Source organism: Oryza brachyantha, chromosome 10 (genome assembly GCF_000231095.2).
Source record: "Oryza brachyantha chromosome 10, ObraRS2, whole genome shotgun sequence".
Classification (NCBI taxonomy): domain Eukaryota; kingdom Viridiplantae; phylum Streptophyta; class Magnoliopsida; order Poales; family Poaceae; genus Oryza; species Oryza brachyantha.
This window is the reverse complement of record NC_023172.2, coordinates 8,346,244-8,370,250: the sequence shown is the minus strand read 5'-3', so window position 1 is coordinate 8,370,250 and position 24,007 is coordinate 8,346,244. Positions and strand designations below refer to the sequence as shown.

The 24,007-nt window shown below is 40.3% G+C and overlaps 3 protein-coding genes across 4 annotated transcripts; 2 read left to right on the top strand and 1 right to left on the bottom strand.

The window, feature by feature from the left end:
• Positions 1 to 2,030: 2,030 nt before the first annotated feature.
• On the top strand, positions 2,031 to 7,002 carry LOC102717100 (probable protein phosphatase 2C 71). Its single transcript, XM_040528479.1, has 9 exons — positions 2,031 to 2,252; positions 2,382 to 2,767; positions 3,565 to 3,626; positions 3,905 to 3,974; positions 4,227 to 4,314; positions 5,711 to 5,880; positions 5,984 to 6,127; positions 6,220 to 6,348; positions 6,447 to 7,002. The coding sequence occupies exons 1-9, from the start codon at positions 2,096 to 2,098 to the stop codon at positions 6,612 to 6,614; spliced, it is 1,374 nt and encodes a 457-aa protein (XP_040384413.1). The 5' UTR covers positions 2,031 to 2,095; the 3' UTR covers positions 6,615 to 7,002.
• A 755-nt stretch (positions 7,003 to 7,757) lies between these two features.
• Positions 7,758 to 11,782, bottom strand: LOC102701381 (inositol-3-phosphate synthase 1). Its single transcript, XM_006661660.3, has 10 exons — positions 11,512 to 11,782; positions 11,255 to 11,323; positions 10,696 to 10,831; positions 9,717 to 9,964; positions 9,363 to 9,589; positions 9,165 to 9,280; positions 8,891 to 9,067; positions 8,577 to 8,765; positions 8,423 to 8,485; positions 7,758 to 8,301 (listed from the first exon to the last, which is right to left on the bottom strand). Exons 1-10 carry the CDS (start codon positions 11,706 to 11,708, stop codon positions 8,182 to 8,184), a joined length of 1,542 nt encoding a protein of 513 aa, XP_006661723.2. The 5' UTR covers positions 11,709 to 11,782; the 3' UTR covers positions 7,758 to 8,181.
• A 6,521-nt stretch (positions 11,783 to 18,303) lies between these two features.
• On the top strand, positions 18,304 to 22,239 carry LOC102701108 (scarecrow-like protein 21). Of its 2 annotated transcripts, none has more exons than XM_015841976.2 (3): positions 18,304 to 18,509; positions 19,908 to 21,643; positions 21,757 to 22,239. In XM_015841976.2, the coding sequence occupies exon 2, from the start codon at positions 19,996 to 19,998 to the stop codon at positions 21,619 to 21,621; it is 1,626 nt and encodes a 541-aa protein (XP_015697462.1). In that variant the 5' UTR covers positions 18,304 to 18,509; positions 19,908 to 19,995; the 3' UTR covers positions 21,622 to 21,643; positions 21,757 to 22,239. The 2 variants fall into 2 exon arrangements, with proteins under 2 accessions (XP_015697462.1, XP_006661722.1); XM_006661659.3 differs by having other exon boundaries at positions 18,306 to 18,509; positions 21,769 to 22,239.
• Positions 22,240 to 24,007: the final 1,768 nt, after the last annotated feature.

Here is a 24,007-nt window from a genome sequence, read left to right as displayed (position 1 = left end):
CTTATAATATAAACTTGTATGTGTAGGATCATGTTTATATGATGATGTATGTATCTATATCCGGTGAGATAGGTGTTAGGTTTAGGAAATAGTCGTATACCCCCACTCTCCTGGAAGTAATAAGTAATAGCTCTAATCATATCGACCGGATGTTGTTTTTATTAATAAATGATTACAAAGATGTGTAAAACTTAAGTTAGACTGGCCTATTCCTTAGTTTCATTGGGGGTTCTGACGAGATGGTAGTCGGCTAGATACCAAAGGTTGTTGGTTGATTTTGTAAGTTAGACACAGATAGAGATAGAGTTAGGGAGAGATAATTGAGAAATTTAACTTTTTGCCACTCTTAGAAGCGGTCAAAACAGATTTGCCACTCGCTGTCTATGATATGTAGGTCCTCATGAGTCTATGACAGGTAGGTCCAGTGACAAATCTATTATGAAAATCCGTAAGAGTGGCAAAAAGTTAAAAGTCCCAAGATAATTCCATTGTGTCATTCGCTAGAAAGAAATAAAAGATAAGAGATAAAGTTGAATAAGGAGAGAAAAGGAAATCAAAATGCAATTACTATCCCCTAAATTATTTATACTATTATTAAAAGACAATAGTGATGCTGAGGAGTCTATCATCACCACAACTATTGGCATGTAGATTATTAATCAGAACAATATTTGTAGTATTCTACTTACGCTTTATGGTTATACAACTTGACTTTTATAAGGATGGTATTTTTTTTCAATATTGTTTCAACTAACGAAATTTTTCAACAAGACTTAGGCTCTATTTGATTCAGCTTGGAATTATTATAATATGACTTATTAGGAGTAAGCTAAAATAAACAAATGGATTATTGTAATAGATTATTATAATCTTGAGTCCGAATTAATATAATCTGATAAGTTCATTCAAAGGTGTTTTTTATATTATTGGATGGTTCTAGACCACTAGCCTAGGACTTTAAAATACTTATCCATCTTTATTGTATTTTAGCTTATAATAATTTAGCTTACAGTAATATGACTCAATAGTAAAAAATTATAATAATCTATAGATAAAACAAACAGAGCCTTAATTTTGTTATTTTCAATAATCTGTTCTATCGCACTGGAATTTAACTAGTAAACCAATTAATAGGTTTATCAAGTCTAATCAGCCCACCTCTTCCAGGAAGAAACACACGAACCAATTTTACTTATTGTTAATTTTCCAAAAAAAATGTATCTGACATTTTTAAAAAGTATGAAAATGGTACTCATCTAAGTCATAAATATTTAAATTTTAGGATAATATTTGGTTAATAATAAATAATTTATTAAATGCTAAGCTCATAAAAATTGACCAATATATGTAGCTTTGTCATGGAAACTAAACATCAAATCAAATACATCCTCCCGATTTTAATATTAATCGTTAGAACAAATGACTTTTAAAAAAACTAGTGTGCCCGCGCGAACACTTTGATATATAAATTTTACAACAATTTAAATATATAAATTTTGCATATATAAACTTTTTATGTAAATTTTTCGTATACACACATTTAGTGTATAATCTTATAAATATATTATTTTAAGATGATATTTTTAATTGGTATTTTTTATCTATAAATATGTTTGTATGCATAAATTATCTATACAAAAAAATAGTATAAAGATAAAATTTTATACATACAAACACAAACTAAAAGAATTACACATAAAAACTTTTACATATTGTTTACACGGGTTAGCAGATAAATCAACGTTCTACCCGCCGGGGAGAATATTCACAAGAAGGTTGGGTGGGATACCGGTGCGACGGACTCGCCGGTCCGTCGATGCAAAAAATAACCACCACAATTAGCACCGTCCATTTTAATTAACTTTAACTTTAACCCCACCACCCCACCGGTGAGGCTGAGTGAGAGTGAGACCACCATTAATTACACCCCCGGGCCCACCCCCACTTCTGGGCCCACCACCCAGTCCCCCTTCCTCCTCGCCTTGAAACCAACGCGACTTGAGCTCCAAAATCTCCTTCCACCACTCCTCCTCCTCGTCTTCTTCTCTTCGAGCTCAGCTGCTCCACCTCCATTTCAAATCTCGAGCGACGCGACATGGCGGAGCTGCCGCTGGCGGCGGGGATGCTGGAGCTGAGGGCCTGCAAGCTCGCCCCTCCGCCGCCGCCCCCGCCGCTGCCCGCCTTCCCGCGCCGCCGCCCGCCACACTCGGCCGCCTGCCGCGCCGCCGTCCCGGACATCCACTCCTCCACCGGTGAGCAGTAGGACCTGTTAGGGGGCGGGGGGGAGTAGCGGCTATCCGTTCGTCCAGCCGTCCGTATCTCTGTTGCTTCGCCCGCGTCTCACTCCCTCCTCCGCCGGTGTGCTTTTTTTTTTCCTGCAGAGCTGGCGGACGGGAGCGTCGTGTTCCGCTTCGCCCATCCCCGCGAGGAGGAGGAGGGCAGCGGCGCGGACGCTGCCGGGGCTGCTGCCGCGGCGGAAGCCGGTGTCGGGGTCGTCGACGCTGACGGCGCCGCTGCGACTGCGGCCCAGGGTGCTGCTACTGGTGGTGGAGAGGAGGCGACGGCGACCGCGACGGGTTTGGGCACGGAGGAGGCGGCGAGTGGAGGAGCGGAGGCGACGGGGACCTCCGGTCTGGAGGATGCAGAGGAGGCCTCCGATGGCTCCACCGCGCAGGATTTCGACACCGACGTCGACAGCGAGTCGAGCGCCTCCAGCGCCGACGACCAGGCGCCGGAGTTCGCGGTCCCCAGCCACATCCCACCCGCGGTACGCGTCTTCCTCACCTCCCTAATTCACTCCCTCCTTTTCATACTCCCCGCTTTCGTGCCACTCAGCCATGGATGGATGCCTCACCTACCCTCACCCATACTCCCGGAGCAAATCGTCGCTGAAACAAATAGAACTACGCAGCATACTAAATCTCTGAAATAGGTGCCTTGAAAATTGTGAAAGATGGTAACTTTCTGATGAAAGATGCTGTCAACTGCGAGATATCATACTAGCTTTCTGATGAGATTGAGTTACTTGATTAAGCCTTCGATTGATTTATTGTGATTTGCATCGCGGTCTCTATATCCCTTGAAGGTAGCTGTAGATTTGTGCGGGAGCTAGTACAATTACTAAGCTCATGGGTGCAAAGTCAGAAACTTGGACAATTTTGTGCACACTTCTTTGGTTTCCTCTTCGATGTAACACAGCTCACTGACGTCTGTAACAATTTTGTTTGGATTGAGGCCAGTTGTTGTATGGTCGCTTTCCCGTCCACTCATACTCTGGATTATGTTTTATATCATCTGTTGTTGTCACGATATTTTTGTTTTGTCTGTCTGCTCCTCACATTTATGACAATACCTTGTAAGGACCACACCTTATACTAAAAGACATTGTTTCAAACCAACAGACCTGAGATACCCCTGGAAATTTAGTTGCACTATGGTAATCTTCTTGTCAATATGATATGTACTTTGGCCATTGATCTTGTGCTATCATAGTGATACCCCTTGGTGGAATTCGATTTGATTTTTTTAGGTGGGGGCCTAATGTTCTCTCTTTTATACATGTAGGATGAAGGCTGTAACAAGGATGATTGGGAAAAGCACACTTCGGAGGTTAAGAATATTGATAGGTATTACTTTGGTTTCAAGTATTTCAAATCATAAATGTTCAATTAATTAGTAATTGCTCATTAAGGTTCAATTAATTAGTAATTGCTCATTTCCATAGAAGTTTGCATTGAGCACATATGATGCTTCCAAATCTGGTTGTGACCATTATTTTGTCTTCATTTAGTTAGGCATCTTTTTCATGCCAACATATTTTATGGATTTTTCTGTCTTTTATGCTTTTAAACCTGAACTTCCAAAAATAGCTTTAATCATTTGTCCTGTTGTAATTCATATAAAGGATGGTTCCACTAGCTGCATCAACGCTTGTGTTGGCATCAGGTGCTGCGATCTTGCCTCATCCTTCTAAGGTACTAACAACTGCGCTACATGTTCTCTTTCAGTGACCCTTTGACAGAAGCAAATTCACGTAGATTTTGTCTATTCCTGAAATAAGCAGTTAATTATTGTTTCCGCATTCTACATGCTTCTCTTTGGTACACCATTTGAGCACATCAGTACCCTGAATATATGTTTAGATCTCTGTCATAAAACATCTTTAGGAAGTCAGCAACTCTCATGGTTCCCCTGATCTTTAGTTATGGTTTGAATAATATTTCCAGGTAGCAACAGGTGGAGAAGATGCCTATTTTATTGCGTGTAATGGCTGGTTTGGTGTGGCCGATGGAGTTGGCCAGTGGTCATTTGAAGGTAAACCATATGAATATTTCCTTGCATTTGGTTCTGTAGTGCAACAGTATAAACTATGCTTTCCATTCCATGTGCCAGTTTTCCGCATCCCATTTCTAGTTTTAAATCTTAGTACTTGCCATGGTTCACGAAACCGTTTTACATGCTGAAACCGTGCCTTGTTGGTTTGATGAAAACCACCGATTATCGTGCAAAAACCACGCAAATTTGAATCAAGCTGCTGCGGTTTTGAAGGCAAAATTGTGTGATATGTCACGATTATCATTGTGGATTTCACAATATCGATAATCACGGCGTTTTTTGCAACGATATATCATGATACATCACAACTTATTTTTTTGGATTCTTTACTAATTTTTTTCAAAAACTTTGAAATCTCGAGAAATTTTCCGAACCGTACCGGCTTACTGGAGGTGCCCGACGGCTCCAGCGATAATTGCGGCGGTTTTTGTGGTTTTGCAAACCCTGGTGCTTGCTCACATTAGAGGACAATGTGTTTTCCAAACCAAGTAGCCAATCCTTATCCATCAGAATCTTCAACAAATGTTTGTTCATTAAAAAAACACGTGGATCTAGTCAGATTTTATTGACTATTAGTGAATATATCATCAATGAATGTTGGATAGGGAAAATAAGGATATTTTACTATTTTAATGCAGTGAAAATTAATTAACTGATGATGTTGTTATATAGTCAAAAGCAACTTTTTTGTATTTAAGAATACTATTTTGTAATTCTTTTTTTTTTGGCTTCTCGAATATTTTATGAGTTTGACAGTTTAGCGAGAAAATACGAATTGACTTTAGCTTCTTCACGTCCAGTTCAATAAGATATCAAGTGCTAGCATATATTTACTACTATCAAGAAACTACATAGGAGTGGGAAATGGTGCCCTGGCTGTGGACCTGGTAGCAGGATGATGGTAATTCAAAGACCATCAGCGTTGGACATCTGGAACTGAATATGAGTTTATTCGTTCTATATATTGTACCTACTCTTCACCAAAAATTGGCTTGCATGGAAGAAATGGAATTATAGCAGTATGGAATGAATGTGGAAATGGTCAAGTGGAGATTGTAAAATAAATTTATTACTATAGTACAAGAAGTAGGAACATCCTTCTTTAGAAGAATATTCTTTTGAAATGTCAACCCACACAGGCCACAGGTCTACCACGGGCTCTATATATGGATATAAAATACATGGCAGACAGCCTGCTTTGGACCAGGTCTTCAAGTGAGAGGGCAAATTGTGTTCATTGCTAGTATTCTTGGGCCAATGGAAACATTCACTCGTATATTTATTAGCATCAAAGTCCTAATTGAACTATTGTATGTATCATAGTTATTCATAGGAATGCCAAAGTGATAATTTGTTCTGTAATTTTTGTAAACAGGTATCAATGCTGGGCTTTATGCAAGGGAGCTAATGGACGGTTGTAAAAAGTTCATTATGGAGAACCAAGGAGCTCCAGATCTTAAACCTGAACAAATTCTTTCGAAGGCTGCAGATGAAGCACGCTCTCCTGGTTCTTCCACTGTTTTGGTTGCTCACTTTGATGGCCAGGTCTGTTCTTTTGACCTAGACTCTTCCTGTTTGGACCAATTCCACTGTATTCATTTCATTTGGACCAATTCCACTGTATTTATTTCATTTGTCAATATTGCAGATCCTTAATGCATCAAATATTGGAGACTCTGGATTTCTGGTGATAAGAAATGGAGAAGTGTACCAAAAATCAAAACCAATGGTTTATGGTTTCAATTTTCCACTGCAAATTGAGAAAGGCGATGACCCCTTAAAACTTGTACAGGTGCAAAGGATGACCTGACTTTGTACTTTTAAGTCATGTTCAACCGTATAAGTAATTGAAAACTAATTTTATTGTTTATATTATGCCTTCAGAATTATACAATTGATCTTGAGGAAGGTGATGTCATTGTAACAGCAAGCGATGGCCTTTTTGACAACATTTACGAGCAAGAAGTAGCCACCCTCGTCTCAAAATCTTTACAAGCTGATCTGAAACCAATGGTAAGAATCAGAATCAGAATCAGAATCAATTATCTCCATAAACAAATGTACCCGGGTGAAGACGAAGACTGAATCATCGCATGCTATTCTACTTGTAGGAGATCGCTGAGCACCTGGCTGCCAAGGCACAGGAAGTGGGGAGATCTGCAGCAGGAAGCACCCCATTCTCAGATGCTGCTCTCGCAGTGGGTTACCTGGGTTTCAGTGGGGGCAAACTGGATGACATAGCCGTCGTCGTATCCATCGTCAGGAAATCCGAAATCTAAAGGCATCCACGATCCATGATGATCCCCTCTCAAGTTTGGTTGAAGCTGCACTACTAACAAGGTGAACCACACCCATCAATATATTGTACCACCAAAAGTGCAGTTGATGAGAATGGTGCTTCCCCCCAAAAGGCTATATATGACACCATGCCTGATGAGCAAGAGGCCATTGACCGGTGTAAGTATCTGTGAGCCAAATTGCTCGCTGTTTTTGGGCTAATTTAGCATTGGAAAGTAATATTATGATCCTTAGCTCGAGTTGTAAAACCGGTGGAAGAAATCTGCCGTGTGCGCGAGACAACCGTGCGTAGGAAAGGAACATATACATGAATTGTTACTCATGTTACATGAGTACCATTGATTGCAACTATGTGACATGAACTGGAAATTGCCGCAAAAAAACTCCTGGCACTGGCAAATGTAACCATCGCCAACCTCATTTCACATTAAGCTGATGTTTACCCATCGATGGTCAAGATGCCTACTAGCTGCTTACTTCCTAGTAAGCAGGAAGCCCATTGACACATCGGTACTTGGAACAATCTCTTTAGGTTTTTTTATCATACTTGAAAAGTACCACGAGATACTAAGAATTTTAGTATAAATTTTTGGTATCTCAAAGTACATTATACCCTTGAGGTACTTTTTTAAGGGTGATAGTTATACCCTTAAGGTACTTTTTCAAGGATGATAGGATGGTAAGAAAGTTCATCTGTTTAAGTAGTAGTACATAGTTTTTGGAGAAAAAAAAACTGCTTTTTTACTCTCTGATGAAGGTGGTTACCATACCCACTGCATAAAAACATGATAGTGACAGGAAATTTCTGCATTTTTTATAAGCAGAACATGGGCCATCATCCGGGAAAATAAATACTCCCTCCGTCCTAAAATAAACCAATTTTTTATTTTTTACCTATAATTTTGACTCTTCGTTTTATTCAAATTTTTTTGCGATTGATATTTTTATTTTTATTAGATGATAAATCATGAATAGTACTTTATGTGTGACTAATTTTTTTCTAATTTCCTAAAAATTTTCAAATACGACGGATGGTCAAACATTGGACACGAAAACCGAAGAATTGATTTTTTTTTTTTTGGTCACTAAGGAGCAAAGCTGCTCTTTGATTTAAAAGTGTTCCAGATATAAGGCTGAACAGTAACACTGACAACTTGTACTATAAGCATAGAAGAGGACTAGTTCCTTGCTTCCCATCTATCATCATACACAAAATTAATCAAGGCTCCATGCAGCACACAGCATACTACCAGCAGAGCCAAAAAAAAAAAGTCTTCATCGTCTCATCAAAAGGACCAAACAAAGAAATAGAAAAAATCAGGGAGCAGAGTGTCAACAGGTGCCCCCAATTAAGAGGATCCAAGTCACTGACACCCATTTGCCTGAATGAATCTCACTTCATCATTTGCTTGGCCTCTTGTTATTTCTTCAGGTGTTCCTCACTCTTTTTGTTCTTTTTTTTTGTTGAAGAAAATTGTCACCTTCCTCCACTTGCTCTTCATCATCTCCTTGCCTCTCTCCATCCTGATGAGGACCTGTCAAGGCTTATCATTTGTACTCAAGCATCATGTTGTTCTCAGGGGCCAGGCCAACACAGGCCCTCAGGATGTTCTCCAGCATGGCCCTCTGCTTGGCCAGTGCATTCACCACTGGTGTTCCTGGTGGAACCTGCAGTTTCAGTAACCAAACTATTCATCAGCTCCAAATGATTGGTTTTCCAGCAGATTGCATTCCATCAGGAAAAAACAAAGAACATTTTTTTTCTGGTTCAGTGAATTCAACAACTCACAAGAGGAGCCTTGCTGAGGTAGCTCAGGATGGTAGCAACCGGATGGAAAGAATGGTACTTGTCCTGCATACATCCAATGAGCAGAAACAATTGTTGGCACAGATGAACTCATGAATCCATGCATTGCAAAATATGCTTGTGGTTTGTTAATTACCTGGCCTTCAGCTTTGAGATGGATCCTGGTGCTGAGCTCGCCGAGGAGCACGAGATCGAGGATGATCGGCGCGGCGAGGAGCGAGTCCTCGCAGGTGTTGTGCAACACGATGGTGTTTTTCCCTCCCATGAAGATCTCCGAGGTGTACTCGTCCATGGCCCTCTTGCTGTCCCCAACATACGGAATATACTGCAACGACACACACAACGATCAGAATTGTGCTCAGCCATGAATCGCCACTGCAAAAATGAAATCTTCAGAGATCTAGTGGCCCTGCAGCTGCATGCAAGAAGGAGCTTGTGATGGCGGACGACCTTGATGACGATGACGTGGTCGGGGTGCTCGCCGGGCTCGTAGAGGATGGCGTTGCTGCCGACCATGTCGTCGACGACGCCGCTCTTGGAGATCTCCTTGGATCGGAACGTCTGCGGCGCCGACAGATTCATGCCGTCGTTGTTGCCCAGGTGGTTGTAGCTCGCGATCGACGTCGGCTGCCATGCGAGAAAAACCATGCATTCATTCATTTGGGCACGTATGTCGATCGATCGATCATGGAGTTTGACAGGCCGACGGTGTGTTGCGTGCTACCTTGATGCCGGCGCCGACGAGGAAGTCGACGAGCACGGACTTCATCTTGGTCTGCCCGCTCTTGAAGTCGTCGCCGCCGATCACCGAGTTCTTCTTGATGGCGAGCTCGATCAGCCCTGTCCATCCATGCAGAGCAAGATCATCGTCAACCTAAGCACGGATTCAGATCAGGAGGAGGAGGAGCAGACGGCGGCGCACCGGGCACGAAGGTGTTCTGGGGGCTGCCGTTGATGAACGGGACGCCCTCCGTGACGCAGGCGATGGCGTAGAGCGTCGACGGCGAGATCTCCGGCTCGTCCTTGTCCACCGACGCCAGCAGGTTGTCCACGGTGTCGTTCATCCCGGCGACAACGTTGCTGTACCGCTCCGTGTTGGCCGTCCACAGCACCACCACCTTGTCCACCTTGTTCTTCTCCTTGAACTCCCTGCCCATCCATGTCCCAATCAAAACCCAACCAAATGCACAAAATTCAAACAAACTTTTACACTGAATTCATCGATGGTTCATGTCTGAATTTCTTCTGGAAATGTGCATCGACTCTGACTAGTTACCTGATGTCCTTCTTGATCTGTTCGACCTGCTCCTTCTTGGAGCCCTTGATGACATTGTCGGCACGGGAGCCCTGGTTGGCGGCGATGAAGTCAGGGTTGTAGATGCCGGGGAGGGGCACCATGGACGCCATGTGGTGCCGGAGCTGCTTCTGCAGGTCAATGTCCAGCACCCGAGCCCTAGCCATGGCGTCGGCCAGGTTCATGCCGCTGATGTCCCACCCTCCGAACACGATGTCGTTCGGGTTCACCTTCACAAACCAATCAAACTGCCGTCAAAATAATGTCTGAAATAGTACGAATCCAAAAATTATGGTTATTTATCCATGACATTTTATCATATATATATGTTTTCCCAGCCTCTAAAAAATTTGTGGATGTTTTATTTTTGGCGCATATTTTTGTCCAGGCAATATCAAATTTCTGGATCAGCTAAGGGCTAGACACCATACAGTTAATTGTGGTACGCCATATAGTGGTCAGTATTTGTTCGATCTATTCTCATGTATTACTGTATGAGAAATACAAAGAAATCATAGAAATTTTAACCTGACGAAAAGGGTGAGTATGGTCAGAATCGAACATATAATATATTCAGAGAAATATGACACCACAGGATTGTTTCTACAGAAATAGAATATACTTCAACACATAAACTGCAATTATCCCCGTCATCATTTGCTCTATGACTGATAAGCCGTGGAGAAATGAAATCAAACAAAAATAATTTATGGATATACGTTTGATATATGTATTCTCAGCATTTAAACGTCAATGCTAAAAAAATAAACTATGATAAAAAACTCAAAATCAAGTTTGAACATTTAAATTTTTGTTGCGCCTGGTAAGCCAATAAACCAACAATTATAGTGCTTAGATTGTCAAAAAAGAAAGCAACCCTATTCCACATTTATCTTTTCATGACAGAAAAATATGAGTGGTAGGAGGTTAACTAAATCTGAGAATATGAGATGATCATCACCATGGGTACAAGGCTCTTGAAGGGTGCATAGATCTCCTCCCCATTGTAGCTCCCAACCCTGATGGTGGAGGCCTGGGTCAGGGAGCCGAAATAGTTGGCCTTGTGCACCTTCTCCTTGGTTGCCCAGGAAACTCCCCTGATTTTTTTTCACCAAAAGAAACAACAGAACAGTTAATTAATCAGCAGAGGTAAACGAGGAATTTCATTTCTCACTTCATTTTGCATGCCAGTCATCATCAGATACAGCAGGAATGCATGCATGCGTTTTGGATAACTGATGAATTAATTCATAAACTTTTGCATTGGTTGCAATATTGCACAAATTCATACTATACCACTGCTGGCAGTCAAATATAGTAGGATAGATACACGCATTTTTGGATGAATTAGAAACTCATATAATCCTGCATTAATTGCACACTGATACACTCACTGTGTGAGCACTGAGAGCAGTATATGCATGCATTTTTCTGATAAACCATAAATTATTGCGTGATCATTTTGGATAAATGCGAATTCAGTAAGATAAGTACTAAAGATTATCATGTAGATTAATTACTCTCTGTTGGCGATAACCCCGGCCGTGAGCGTGGTGCCGTTGTTGCCTCCCCATCCAACCAGCATCACCCTGCAATGCATCCATGCAAAATGCAATCCCAAATCAGGGACCAATCCAACCAACAATTCATCACGGCAGATCTAAATCCATCGATTCACCCCCCATTTCTCTTCCATCTCGAGATCAATAAGCTAGAAGATGAGAAGAACACAAGATCGACCGATCGATCGATCGATGTACATGTAAATGTAGTTTACCCGAGCTTGGGGACGTTGGTGGAGGTCTTGAAGTGGTAGGTGACGGACTTGGGGCGGACGACCCACCCCGTCCTCGCCTTCCCGTCCGCCGCCGGCGGCGCCACCACCTCCGTCGTGTCGTACCGGTACTCCGACTCGATCTCCCCGTCGCCGTACCGCACCCGCGGGCTCTCCACCCTGAACCCCTCCACGAACATCTTCGATCCTAGCGAGTCGTGCGTACGGCGGGTGGCCGGAGCGGCGCGGCGGACGGCGGAGTGGGAGATTCTTTGGATCGATCCGGTCGCGGAGGAGGAAGAGGAGCGCGCGCTTAAATAGCACCCCGGGACGTCCACGTGGCGCGATCCCAGTGGGGAAGAGGCGTGTTTTTTCGGATTGGTCCCTCTACTTTCTCCGTTAGAGCAATGTCAGAGAGATCCATAGAAGAGCTAACTTTTGGCTTTAAACCCAATTTGTATAGCAGATACACATAAATATATAATACGAGTATATCATTAATCCACGATTGACCTCTCATATATATATATATATATAGTCTTAGAGCTTGAGTTAGCTGGCTATAAACCTGTAAATCGTTTTTCTTCTTCCTACTTTCTTCTCTCTCCTTCACGTAAACATAAATATGTCGTGATACTTTTTAGAGAGCTCGCTTAGATCATTATACTTGCTCAACCTTAAGTGAGATCGTATGATGGACAGAACACAGATTTTTCGTGTAAGTTAGAGGGGGTAATGTGGAAAAAGGGGACTCCCGTGCCGCAGAGAGCGAGGGGATCACCGCTTTGTCCGTAGACCAATTCTTGGGCGGTCTACAGGAGCCAGCCAGCCCACCGCTCACGGGGGGAGCTCCGGGGCCCACACAGCTCCGTCGCTTGCGGGCCTCACCGCGCACTCCGTAGACCCGGTGTATGCACCACCTCGACGCCGTCCAACGTTTCTCCGATGTCATTAATTAATTATTAAGATATATTAAATTTTTAAAAATAAATTGTTATGATTTTTTAATCAATTTTCTTATATAAAATTTTAATAAAAACACACCGTCTAATAATTTAAGAAACATGCACATGAACAATAAAATAATCTGGTTAGTTATCTGGATGAAAAAACGCTAGGCTTCCAACACTAATAGGCTACACATCACCAACTCATATCTCTACTTGACCAGGGATGGCAATTTGGGTACGGGCACCAAGAACCGCCGGGTACCCGACCTGACGGGGACAGATGCGGGTATAATTTTTTATCCACGGGTAGTACCCATAACCGATCCGAATCAACACGGGTACGGACACGGATATTTTTTCACCCGCGGGTAACCCGTCGGGTACCCGAACGTAGCCCATGTATTTAATTGTGGCTAAAACTTTATTATGTTAGTCATGTAATAATATTTGTGATGTACTCCTCTTTAGCTAAAAATTTTGATGGGACCTATGTCTTGAACTTTTGATATGTGATAGAGTATTGAATGGTTGAATCTGAACATCAGATAATGTGTTATGTGCTATTATTATTCCTATGATTAGTTTGTTGTATTTGTTGCAATATTTTATTATGAGCAATATGTTATATTTGTTAAACTTTTTATGTGTGATGTAATATTGTATTATAAGATGGTATATTTAGTTTGTGGTATATGTTAAAATGGTTATTTTGATGTGTTTTTGACATGAAATGATACCCGACGGGTACCCAATACTCACCCGGTACCCGATGGGTATGGGTACATGTATCTTATTTTACCCGCGGGTACGGGTACGGGTAGAAAATTCTACCCGTAACCTTCGAGTTGGTAGGCGGGTAATTGCTCTACCCACATCAAACCCAACCTGTTGTCATTCCTATACTTGATATATGTTCAAGTTATATGACACACGTATGACTATAACCATAGATCGATCAAAGGCAATGAATTATAACCGTTGATCAATTTTATCGTGTATAAGTCAAATGGTTGAGTTATGCACGTAGCAATTTCCTCTAACTACTCACACACCTTCATTGTTTTGTTGAAATTAAAAAAAGCAAAACACTTATTAATGATTAAACTAATTTGTGGATAAAATTTTTATATGTGTATTTTTTGTAATGTAAAAGTAGAGTTTGAAAAATAAAAAAATGAGAAAGCTCTAAAATCAACTTTAAATTAAAGTTTTAAAATTTAAATTTTATCTTATAAACATACGTGCAAGCGAAATGTTGGAGTCTTAATTTGTAAACAGACTAATATCTATAGCATTAGTTGAAACAATATGGATGCCAAGTTCTGGGTTCGAATCTGCGTGGTAAGGATGATGTTACACGGCCATTGTCCTTTTCCCTTGAAATGCCATTGATGATTTTATCCTTGTCTGAGATGCTAATCAGAGGAGTACTACTGGTTGTATGTGTCGGAAATTATTTAAGTTTCCCCTAGGAATAAGCAGATCATTAAGTGGCTGGTGTTGAAGCAAAACATATATTCCTGTCGTTCAATATTATAATTTTTCATGTATTGTTTAGATTTATTTATTTATGGGTGTTATCTTTATCTTTATTACTATAAAAACATATAAAAGCATCTAGTTACTTTCATTGCATTTTTCTCAATTTACCCCTAACTTCGTAATATTAAAAATCAATCAAATCTAGATGAATATCCATAAAAAATCAAATTGATTTGGATATTTCCCATGAAAAAAAGATGGTCACACGTTTCATGAAAGATATTTCTCTATTTAGTCTAGAAATAACCTAATATGTTCTTATTTTTTATAAAGCACGGACATTCAATTAGTATATATATAATTTATTATTTATATAAATATATGTAATAACAGAAAGTCTCCTAATACAGAAAAGTGTGAGTCACTAATTAGCAAGCTAATGGGCTCGCTTGATGCTCTCCGTGCAATCGTGCATCCACGTCGATCACCTCTTGGGAAAAAAAAAATGATGCGATTCTTAAAGAATAATGCTCCTCATTTGGGTATTCACACTCTATTTCGCAGGACACCTGGCCGGCGTGCATAAAATCTTGGGTTGAGCTGTGACGGTGATGCCTCTTAACGCAGGTTCAAAGTTTTTTAAGCACACGGGTGTATATATATATATATATATATATATATATATATATATATATATATATATATATATATATATATATATATATATATATATATGTTACTTGCATGTTATATAAATAGTCATAAAAATAAAAAATTAATAAGATAGTTTGATATGAGTTATATCATTCCACCAACATGCAAGTTTAAATTTAACTTTTACAAGTTATAGCAAAAATAACAAAACAATTATGAATATGCGTATACTTAGTTTCAGTTTTGTTTTTTTTTGCTACAACTTATAGAAATTGAATTTAAACTTACATATTTATGAAGTGATATAACTCATATTAATTTATCTTGTCAATTTTTTTCATATTTTTTTTGATGACTATTTACATGGCATGTAAGCACACGGGTGTACAAAACACGTGTGCTAAAAACTGTTTCCCTCTTAATGGAAGAAGTTTTTTAACACACGGGTGTATATACACCTGTTGATTGTATGTCATCAAAAAATATGAAAAAAATTGACAAGATAGTTTGCTATGAGTTATATCACTCTACCAACATACAAGTTTAAATTTAACTTTTACAAGTTATAGCAAAAATAACAAAATAATTGTGAATATGCGTATGCTTAGTTTGAGTTTTGTTTTTTTTCTATAACTTATAGGCGCTGAATTTAAACTTGCATAGTGTGTTAGTGCCTTTTACATGTTTGTAGGCAAGAACTGAGAACCTTCCCCGGCCTTCTTGTCCAAGGTAAATGACACGAAGCTGCTTGCCTCTGAACTTTTCTTCACTTCCGTTGACAGTTTCATGATATCCAACTATCGGGAATATAATTGCGCAACTATTAGTGAATGAATTTTCCCAAAAAAAAAAGGAGATACTATACAAAAATAAAGAACCACAGGAACCAGAGATGATTTCAAGAAGAAAAAAATAGTAATCCCTCTGTTTATAATACAAAAATAAACAACTCCTCTATATTCAGTATAACTTTCATGCTTAATTCGTATAAAAGAATATGATTTACAGTAAATGGGTATATAAAGTAGACCGGAAGTATCTAAGCCTCGTGTAAGACTTCCCACCGAACTAATACTAGTTATAATCCAAGAGTCAAAACCAAAATTCGAACACATGAACCCACAAGGTTATTTGTAGGCCGGGTATTGCACCTTCCCATTTTGTGCGCTGATGCACTTGGCAGATTACTGTTGTAGTTTCGTCATAATCTTTTAGCTTTTGCTCATGCTTATAAATTCAAATTTAAATGTTCAATCTTAAATTTAGTGTTAATTTTAAGGTTTTTTATCATAGTTTATTTTTTAGTCTTGATTTTTTATATCGCTCTAAATACGTATATAAAAGTTTTATTCATAAATTATTTTCTAATTATAAACATGTCGTTTGGTATTTTCCATGAAAAAGCAGAAAGGGCGAACCTTTTACGACACTAGAGTGGACACGCATGTTGCGCGCCCTACCAACATATCTGCAATTAGGCCAACAAAACAACATTTGTTTCTAGTTATAATGATTTTTTGTATTAATCATTACTTGAAAATTTGTCTTCTAATAATTGGTTACGTTTTGCAATATATTTCAAAAGAAACCTTACGTTCTCGTGTTTCAGATTGTGGTCATATTTTACGAATTTTGTCTTCTTCATATAGAATATTCTAGGATATTGAGGACCTAAACATAAGAACACAAAACCATAAAACATACTGTCGACGATTGATATCGGCAATAAACTTATAGAATGGCTATTAGGCTCGGAATTCGATGATTAAGATGAAGAGAGAGATGATTTACCTAGGTTTAGGCTCTCGATGTGGCGAGATAATACATTACTCCTGCTTGGCGATCGTATTGCGTAGATGATTCTCGGTACCCTCAAGGGGACGCCCCGTACCCCCTTATATAGTGGGGGAGGGGCTATAGATACGATAGAGTCCTCGTGTAACAAGACTAAAATCTATCCTGATTCGGTTACAGCTTGGGTCCGAAGTACACGGCATGCAATTCGGTACATACCGAACTCCTAGCCAACACCATACAGATATAACCTTCTTCCTATTCGGTACCCTATTGACCGTAGGTATTCTTATTCGGTACCCTATTGACCGTAGGTATTTTTGTAGTCTACAGATACCCTGGTATAGGTATCCCACACATACTATTTAGGACCTATAACAAAATACAAAATAAACACGAGGGCTTTTATGCAAATCGTGAAATCTAGTGGGCTGCCTGTGGGGGTGACGCGTCGGCACGCGGACGTGGTCACGCCAGCACAATCACGCAGGAGTGCTCAAATTCTTGTCATCTTTAAGTATTATAATTCTAATGTTTGGAACATTACGTCCTCAGTCCTCTCTCCTTTGATGGTTTCTGTATTAAGAATTTATCTCTAATCCACTTCGGCTATTAACAGTGCAGTAGTCGATGAGTGGCTCTAGCCCTCCATGCCAGATCAGACAGGACAGCGTCCTTGTGAAGTCGCTCGCGGCTCAAGCAACACCCGTGTGCGGTCTCCCTAGCCCTATCCCCTTTTGCCATCCCTGAGTACCGTCGGCCGCCATGGCGTCGATCCGTGCAGCCTCAACCGCCACTGGCCGCCCCCTTCTCTACCTCCCAGATCTCTGCCTGCAGCACCCACCTCCGCTGCTCGAGCTCCACCGGTGGCCCCAAGCTACACCACCTCCGTCAGGGATGCCGTTGCCCGCCGATGGAGGGGTGGGAGAGGAATCGGCACGGTGAACAGGGTGAGAAGAGAGGGTGAGAGAGAGCACGCGAACAAAGTGAGAGAGAGTCAGTGGTGGAGGCTGAAATATAAATTTAGATGGGTCCATTAAGAATGGCTAGTACCAGGAAAAAAGTATCACTAGTGTTAGTTTCAACCGTGACACGTATGAGACAAGTGATCTATACCATAAATGTCCTTATATCCATCGCCTCGCTTTTTAGCACTCAACATTTAAATGTCCTTATATCCAGCACTCAATATTTAAGAAACCATTCGTCATCATTTAAAAAGAAAAATTAGAAAAAAAAAAGAAAACCTGTTTCGTCACAGCACCGTTTCAGGTGATGGCACGACCATTAATCTGGCCGGTACAGGAATGCTTGAAGCCAAAGCTTATCGCACATCTCGTCCTTGTCAGACATCATCACTATCCCAAACGCAACTAGGGCAACATGATGACACCATAATCGTAAAACTAAACTAAATTACCGAACCTATTTCATGCCACCGGCCTATCACGATCAAATAACAACGTCATTTTTTTTTCTGTTTATGTTTATAATTAAAATTAAAATTTTAAATTTGAAGTTGATTTTAGAGTTTTTTATTTTTTTTAGCTTTCGATTTTAGGTTACTAATTATTTTTTTAAAATATTTTTTTACTTTTTTTCAAAAAAAAAAATCACCCGTTTCCACGCCAAAAAAATGGTATTAAATTTGAAAAAATAAAAAAATATCTAAACAACATAACGCGCTCCTAGTACCAGTCTACCCACCGTAGAGGGCAGAGCAACACAAAAAAAAAGCACAGAATTGAAAAGAAAAAAATTTAAAAAGGAGAAAAATTTCCTCGGCGGCGAACTGTCCGGCAGTCAAGCTCGATAATTCTCCGTCTCGCTTTTCTTTTTCCCCTTTTCTTTTCAACAGAAATTTTTTTTTTCTTTTTACTCGGAGACGAGACCACCCATCCGCGTTCCGTCACCGAGCACAGCAGCAGCGGCACCGCGGTCGTCGTCGTCTTCTTCTCCACCCCACCCCCAACCCCACCCCCACCCCACGCCTTCGCTTTACTTCCCCGACTCCCCTTTCTCCTCCTCCTCTTCTGCTGTTGCTGCTGCGGCTGCTGCGCCCGGTGGAGTGGAGGATCAGGCCGGCGGGAGTGAGGGAGGGAGATTGGGTTTCTTGAGATGGTATGTCAAGCTCGCTCATTTTTTTCCTTTCTTTCTTGCGATTCTTGGTGTTCTTGATCTGGGGGATTTCGCGTTATGCGATTGGGGTGTAGCTCCGACGCCGCCCTGGTAAACCAATTTGGGTGGGTCAAGGTGGTGCGGTGTATGTGCTGCTCATGGCTGCCTGTATGAGCTTGTAATTGCAATCGTTTCTTTAATCAATTTGCCATGGATTCTTGGCTTTCTTTTATCTTGTGTCCAAACCCTATGATGATGATGATGATGATGATGATGATGAGAGAGAGACCAAACAACGAGGTTGGTTAGTTGCTTTGACCCAAGTCGTCGTAGGTGTATCCGTTTTTATTTAATGATTTTTTATGTGGTAAATATTTATATTATGTTTGCTGTTTGATACACAGGAGTTAAGCCTAAATGATTTCAATCCTAGGTTTGCTTTTTTTTCCATACATGGGTTGTGCTTCTCACCTAGTAGTGACCTGTGTGCTCTTTTCCTGATTTACACATTTTGTCAATTTTTGTTTCCTCAATTGCTAGTGAAAAGCTGTCATAATGCCAGCCTAATGGATCGATGCACTGCCAGTTTCTTCGCATCCTGCCGGATCCGTTGGGACAGAAGTTAGTTAGTAGATGGCCCAGTAGAACTGAACTTTTTGGGGCATTTAGTGCTGTGTTTGTGGTTCCATACTTCCAACTTTTTGGCTGGCTTTCCATTAATTCAGAACATGACTGGTCATTTTGGTTTGGGAATAGGAGCTTTGTTTGCCTTCTTGTGTATCATATGATTCAATTTTTTTTTTCAATTTGGTATTAGCATAGTATGGTTATTTTGTACTTATACGAATTCGTAATTATGAATTTTTGATCTCTTGCTCAATTTGATCTCTTCCTTGAACCAATAGACTTGTTAGATAACATAGTTAATACTTTCTTATATGGTTCTTTATTTTGTTTTTTCAAGCAAGAAGTTGCAAGTTATTAAAAACTTATAATGTGAAATGCTTCTCCTTTGTATCAGCTGCATTTATTATGTTGGGGAGCTATGTCTGGTCTTCGGATTCTTATTATAGCTAATATATTGATGATCAATCAGCATATAATATGTTCAACATATCTATTATGACTGTGGGTCCCAACTAATTTATTGGATTAGCAAGAATGCTTGATTTCAGACTTAATTTGTGCTGAAAGCTAATCCACTGAACATATGACCTTGACACTGTGCTTTAATTATACTTTCCAAAATATAATTTAGTTGAACACTATATAGCTATGGTAAAGTGAAAGTCGACGTGTAGTTTAGTTGTTAAATGAAAAACCGAGTTCGAAGTCATTATGTATTGCAGCTGATCAATCTTGTTTTGAAACTTACTCAGATCAATCTTGTTTATGTTGCAGTTGATGGTATCAACATACTGAACATGTCTGTGATAAGGACGGCAGAATCAACTCCCTGTTAAGTATCATTCCACAAGATTTCACCAGTATGTCAGCTAGGGCTTCAAACCATGCATATATATGTTCTGATGATTCTCAAATGCCATACTATAATAACTCAGTGTCTTCAGGGGAAAATGGTAGGTTCTATGTAACACAAAATCATCAGGATGTTCACTATGCTTCTTCTGATGATGGATCACAGAGGATTGGCTCAAGCCCTCAGACATTTGAACCACAGTACTGCACACTTGAATCATCCTCAGCAAATGGTGCCCATCCTGCCCATAGCTCTGCATCTTCTCACAGCATCTCTCCTATAAGCGGGAGCCCCCTGTCTCATCATGATAGCCACTCAGACCACACATACAGTTCACCCCCAAGTGCCTCCTGTCTCACAGAGATTACAGATCTCCAGATTAAATTGAAGGAGCTGGAGAATGCAATTCTTGGGCCTGAGTTAGACATAGCTTATGACAGCCCCGAGAGCTCTTTGCAACCAAACACAATGGCAACACCAGAAAACTGGAGACAGCTTCTGGGAATTAATACAGGAGATTTGAAGCAAGTAATCATTGCATGCGGTAAGGCTGTTGCCGAGAATGATGCCAGGCTAACAGAACTACTGATATCTGAGTTAGGTCAGATGGTGTCTGTCTCTGGTGATCCATTGCAAAGACTAGGGGCTTATATGTTGGAAGGGCTTGTTGCCAGACTTTCTTCCTCTGGTAGTATGCTATATAAATCCTTGAAGTGTAAAGAGCCCACAAGCTCTGAGCTCATGTCATACATGCATCTTCTTTACGAGATATGCCCATTCTACAAATTTGGTTACATGTCAGCTAATGGTGCCATCGCTGAAGCTATTAAGGGAGAGAACTTTGTTCACATAATTGATTTCCAAATTGCACAGGGGAGCCAATGGATCACGTTAATCCAGGCCCTTGCAGCAAGACCTGGGGGACCACCATATCTACGAATCACTGGTATAGATGATTCAAATTCTGCTTATGCCCGAGGTGGTGGACTGGATATAGTTGGTATGAGATTGTATAAAGTTGCTCAATCATGTGGTCTGCCCTTTGAGTTCAGTGCTGTTCCAGCTGCTAGCCATGAGGTTCATCTCGAGCATATTGATATAAGGGTCGGTGAAGTCATTGTTGTAAATTTTGCGTATCAGCTGCATCATACTCCAGATGAAAGTGTAAGCACGGAAAATCATCGGGATAGGATTATAAGAATGATCAAGAGCCTCTCCCCTAGGGTGGTGACTCTTGTTGAGCAGGAGTTAAATACAAACACACGGCCGTTCTTTCCAAGATACTTAGAGACCCTTGACTACTACACGGCCATGTTCGAGTCCATAGATGTTGCTCTACCAAGGGATGATAAGAGGCGGATGAACGCAGAGCAACAGTGTGTTGCAAGGGACATTGTCAATTTAATCGCGTGCGAGGGTGCTGAGAGGGTAGAGAGGCATGAGATGTTTGGAAAATGGAAGGCAAGATTTACAATGGCAGGGTTTCGGCCATACCCGCTGAGCTCAGTGGTGAACAATACCATCAAAACACTGCTGCACACTTACAATAGCTTCTACAGGCTTGAGGAGCGAGATGGTGTCCTTTACCTTGGGTGGAAAAATAGGGTATTGGTTGTGTCTTCTGCATGGTGTTGACATGTCTTTGAAAGAAGCTCAGGTACGTACATCGTTTTCATATCTGATCTTTCATCCTCCAGTGATCTGTACTCAATTACTTCACATGCTCCTAGATCCAAAGCCATATGCTTAATCTCTATTTGCTCATCACAGATCACTTTGCAGGTATATGTACCATCGCGTCTCTATCTCCAGCTAGCAGATGTAACGCATGCTTGGGTTTGCAGCGGTGTAGAATGATGCAAAATATAACCTTTGATATCTAGTCCTCAACTCGATCTCCTCGTGCTCCCCATCCATCTAATTCAATGAGATACTTGCCATAAGCTGGTGCGACGTTGTAGCATAGAAGTTGTAACCGTGTTCTATCCATGCTGAATGTTGGTAGGAATCTGGTATATTAATCTTGCTCTTAGGTTTGACATGGTGTAATGTAAAGTTATCAAGCTAGACAGGCCCAAGAGCTGGCTGCTAGTTCTCTCTCTGTTGTGTACCCTGTGTTGTTACTTGTAAATTTCGGTGATGCTATTATCTGTATTTTGTTACCCTGTGTTGTATCATGCAGTTAGAACAGATATCCCTCCTTATAAGATCTCATTTAGTTTGCGAAAACTTTTTTTTTATGTCATGTTAGATGTTCGACTGAATGTCGGAAGGGGTTTTCGGACACTAATAAAAAACGAATTTCATAGCTCGTCTGGAAACCCGTGAGACAAATCATTTGAGTCTAATTAATCTATCATTAGCACATATGGGTTACTATAGTACTTATGGCTAATTATGGACTACATTATTACATAGGCTCAAAAGATTGGTCTCACGGTTTTACCCCTAAGTGTGGAATTAGTTTTTTCATCTATGTTTAGTGCTTCATTTATATGTCTAACGATTTGATGTGATGTTTTTAGGCAAAAAAATTTACTAACTAAATGAGGCCTAAGTTGTGAAGGTGCATGTTTCTCTATCATGGTCTCATGGTCATGGATATTTCTCGGTATGAATCGCGAAGTTGTATTTCTCTATTATGATCGCGATCAGTGGGGTTATCTCACAAAGGTGTATTTCTTTATTATGGTTGCGATCAGTGGGGTTATCTTTAGGGTTGTAAAAGGAAAAAGTTAAACGATATATTTATAAATATAAAATAACCTATGAATAAAACTTTTATATACATGTTCATAGTGATCTAAAAGTCAAAGCTAAAAAATAAATTTCGGTGAAAAAACCTCAAAATCATTTTCGAATTTAAGGTAAAAATTCAAAATGTTAAAACCATAACCTAAAACCAAGTGATGAGAGGGCGAGTGTTCGTTATTTTGGTCCAAAATTACACCCCCCTCCTCCCCTCCTGGCTCACATGAAACTATGGCCACATATTTGCAAATAAAAGATAATTTATGAATAAAACTTTTATATACATGTTCTTAATGATTAAAAGCAAATCCTAAAAAGTAAATTTTGATGAAAAAATTCTCAAAATCAATTCTAAATTTAATGTTGAAAATACATCGTCGATCCACATTGTGAATCCGTACAATCTTGAATTATCCTAAGGAAAATTATCAGGCGATTATTAAGATTGTCCAATCCAGAATGGATAGGAAAATATGAAAGGTATGTAACATGCGACAAACTTGAGAAGTGGAACCGCTACCAACTCTGGTTTCTGAACAAAGCATAAAACTGTGAACAGGTTGGATGTGCTATCTAGCCGATTGCCTATTGCATTCCATCAAGCAACTAATTGAAATTGAAGGCAAGAGCACTAGCTCCAGTTGGGCAAGGGGGTTCGTACAATCTACGGGACAAGCCCTGTTTATTTATATGAATCTTGTTTATTTTTAACTTTTGAATATCTTCTTCCGAACGTCTCCTATTCGAATGTGACACACCTGACATCAAGTCAAGCAACTGCATCTTGGATGCTTGGACCATTTCGGTATACCTAAAGGATTTTTTTAGGGAAGAGTATTTTTACCTGACCTGAGAATGGTATTTTTACCTGACCTCTATATCCACTAGGATATATGCAACCATTTTCTTTATTTTGGAAACTTAGCCCAATTAGGAGACTTAGTCACTCAAATACCCAATTTAAAATTCATGCTCATATGGAGATTTGAACCCAGCACCTTGGGTGCTATTCAGGTCACTGTAGCTACTAGGCTACATGCTCTTTCAATCAAAGCTAAAGGATTGTTCCTCCAATCGAAGCTAGCAGTTTGTACACGATGTTCATACTCCATCCATGCCTGAATGAACTGGGCTGTTGACTTCGGTTGCGTAACCCTCTCACCGAGGAGACGTACTCGCACTGTATCGATCCATTGTTCAAAGCCACATACATTTCCTTTCATCTTCTTGGGATTACGAATTTTTAGAATTGATCGCTCCAAAAAGGTAC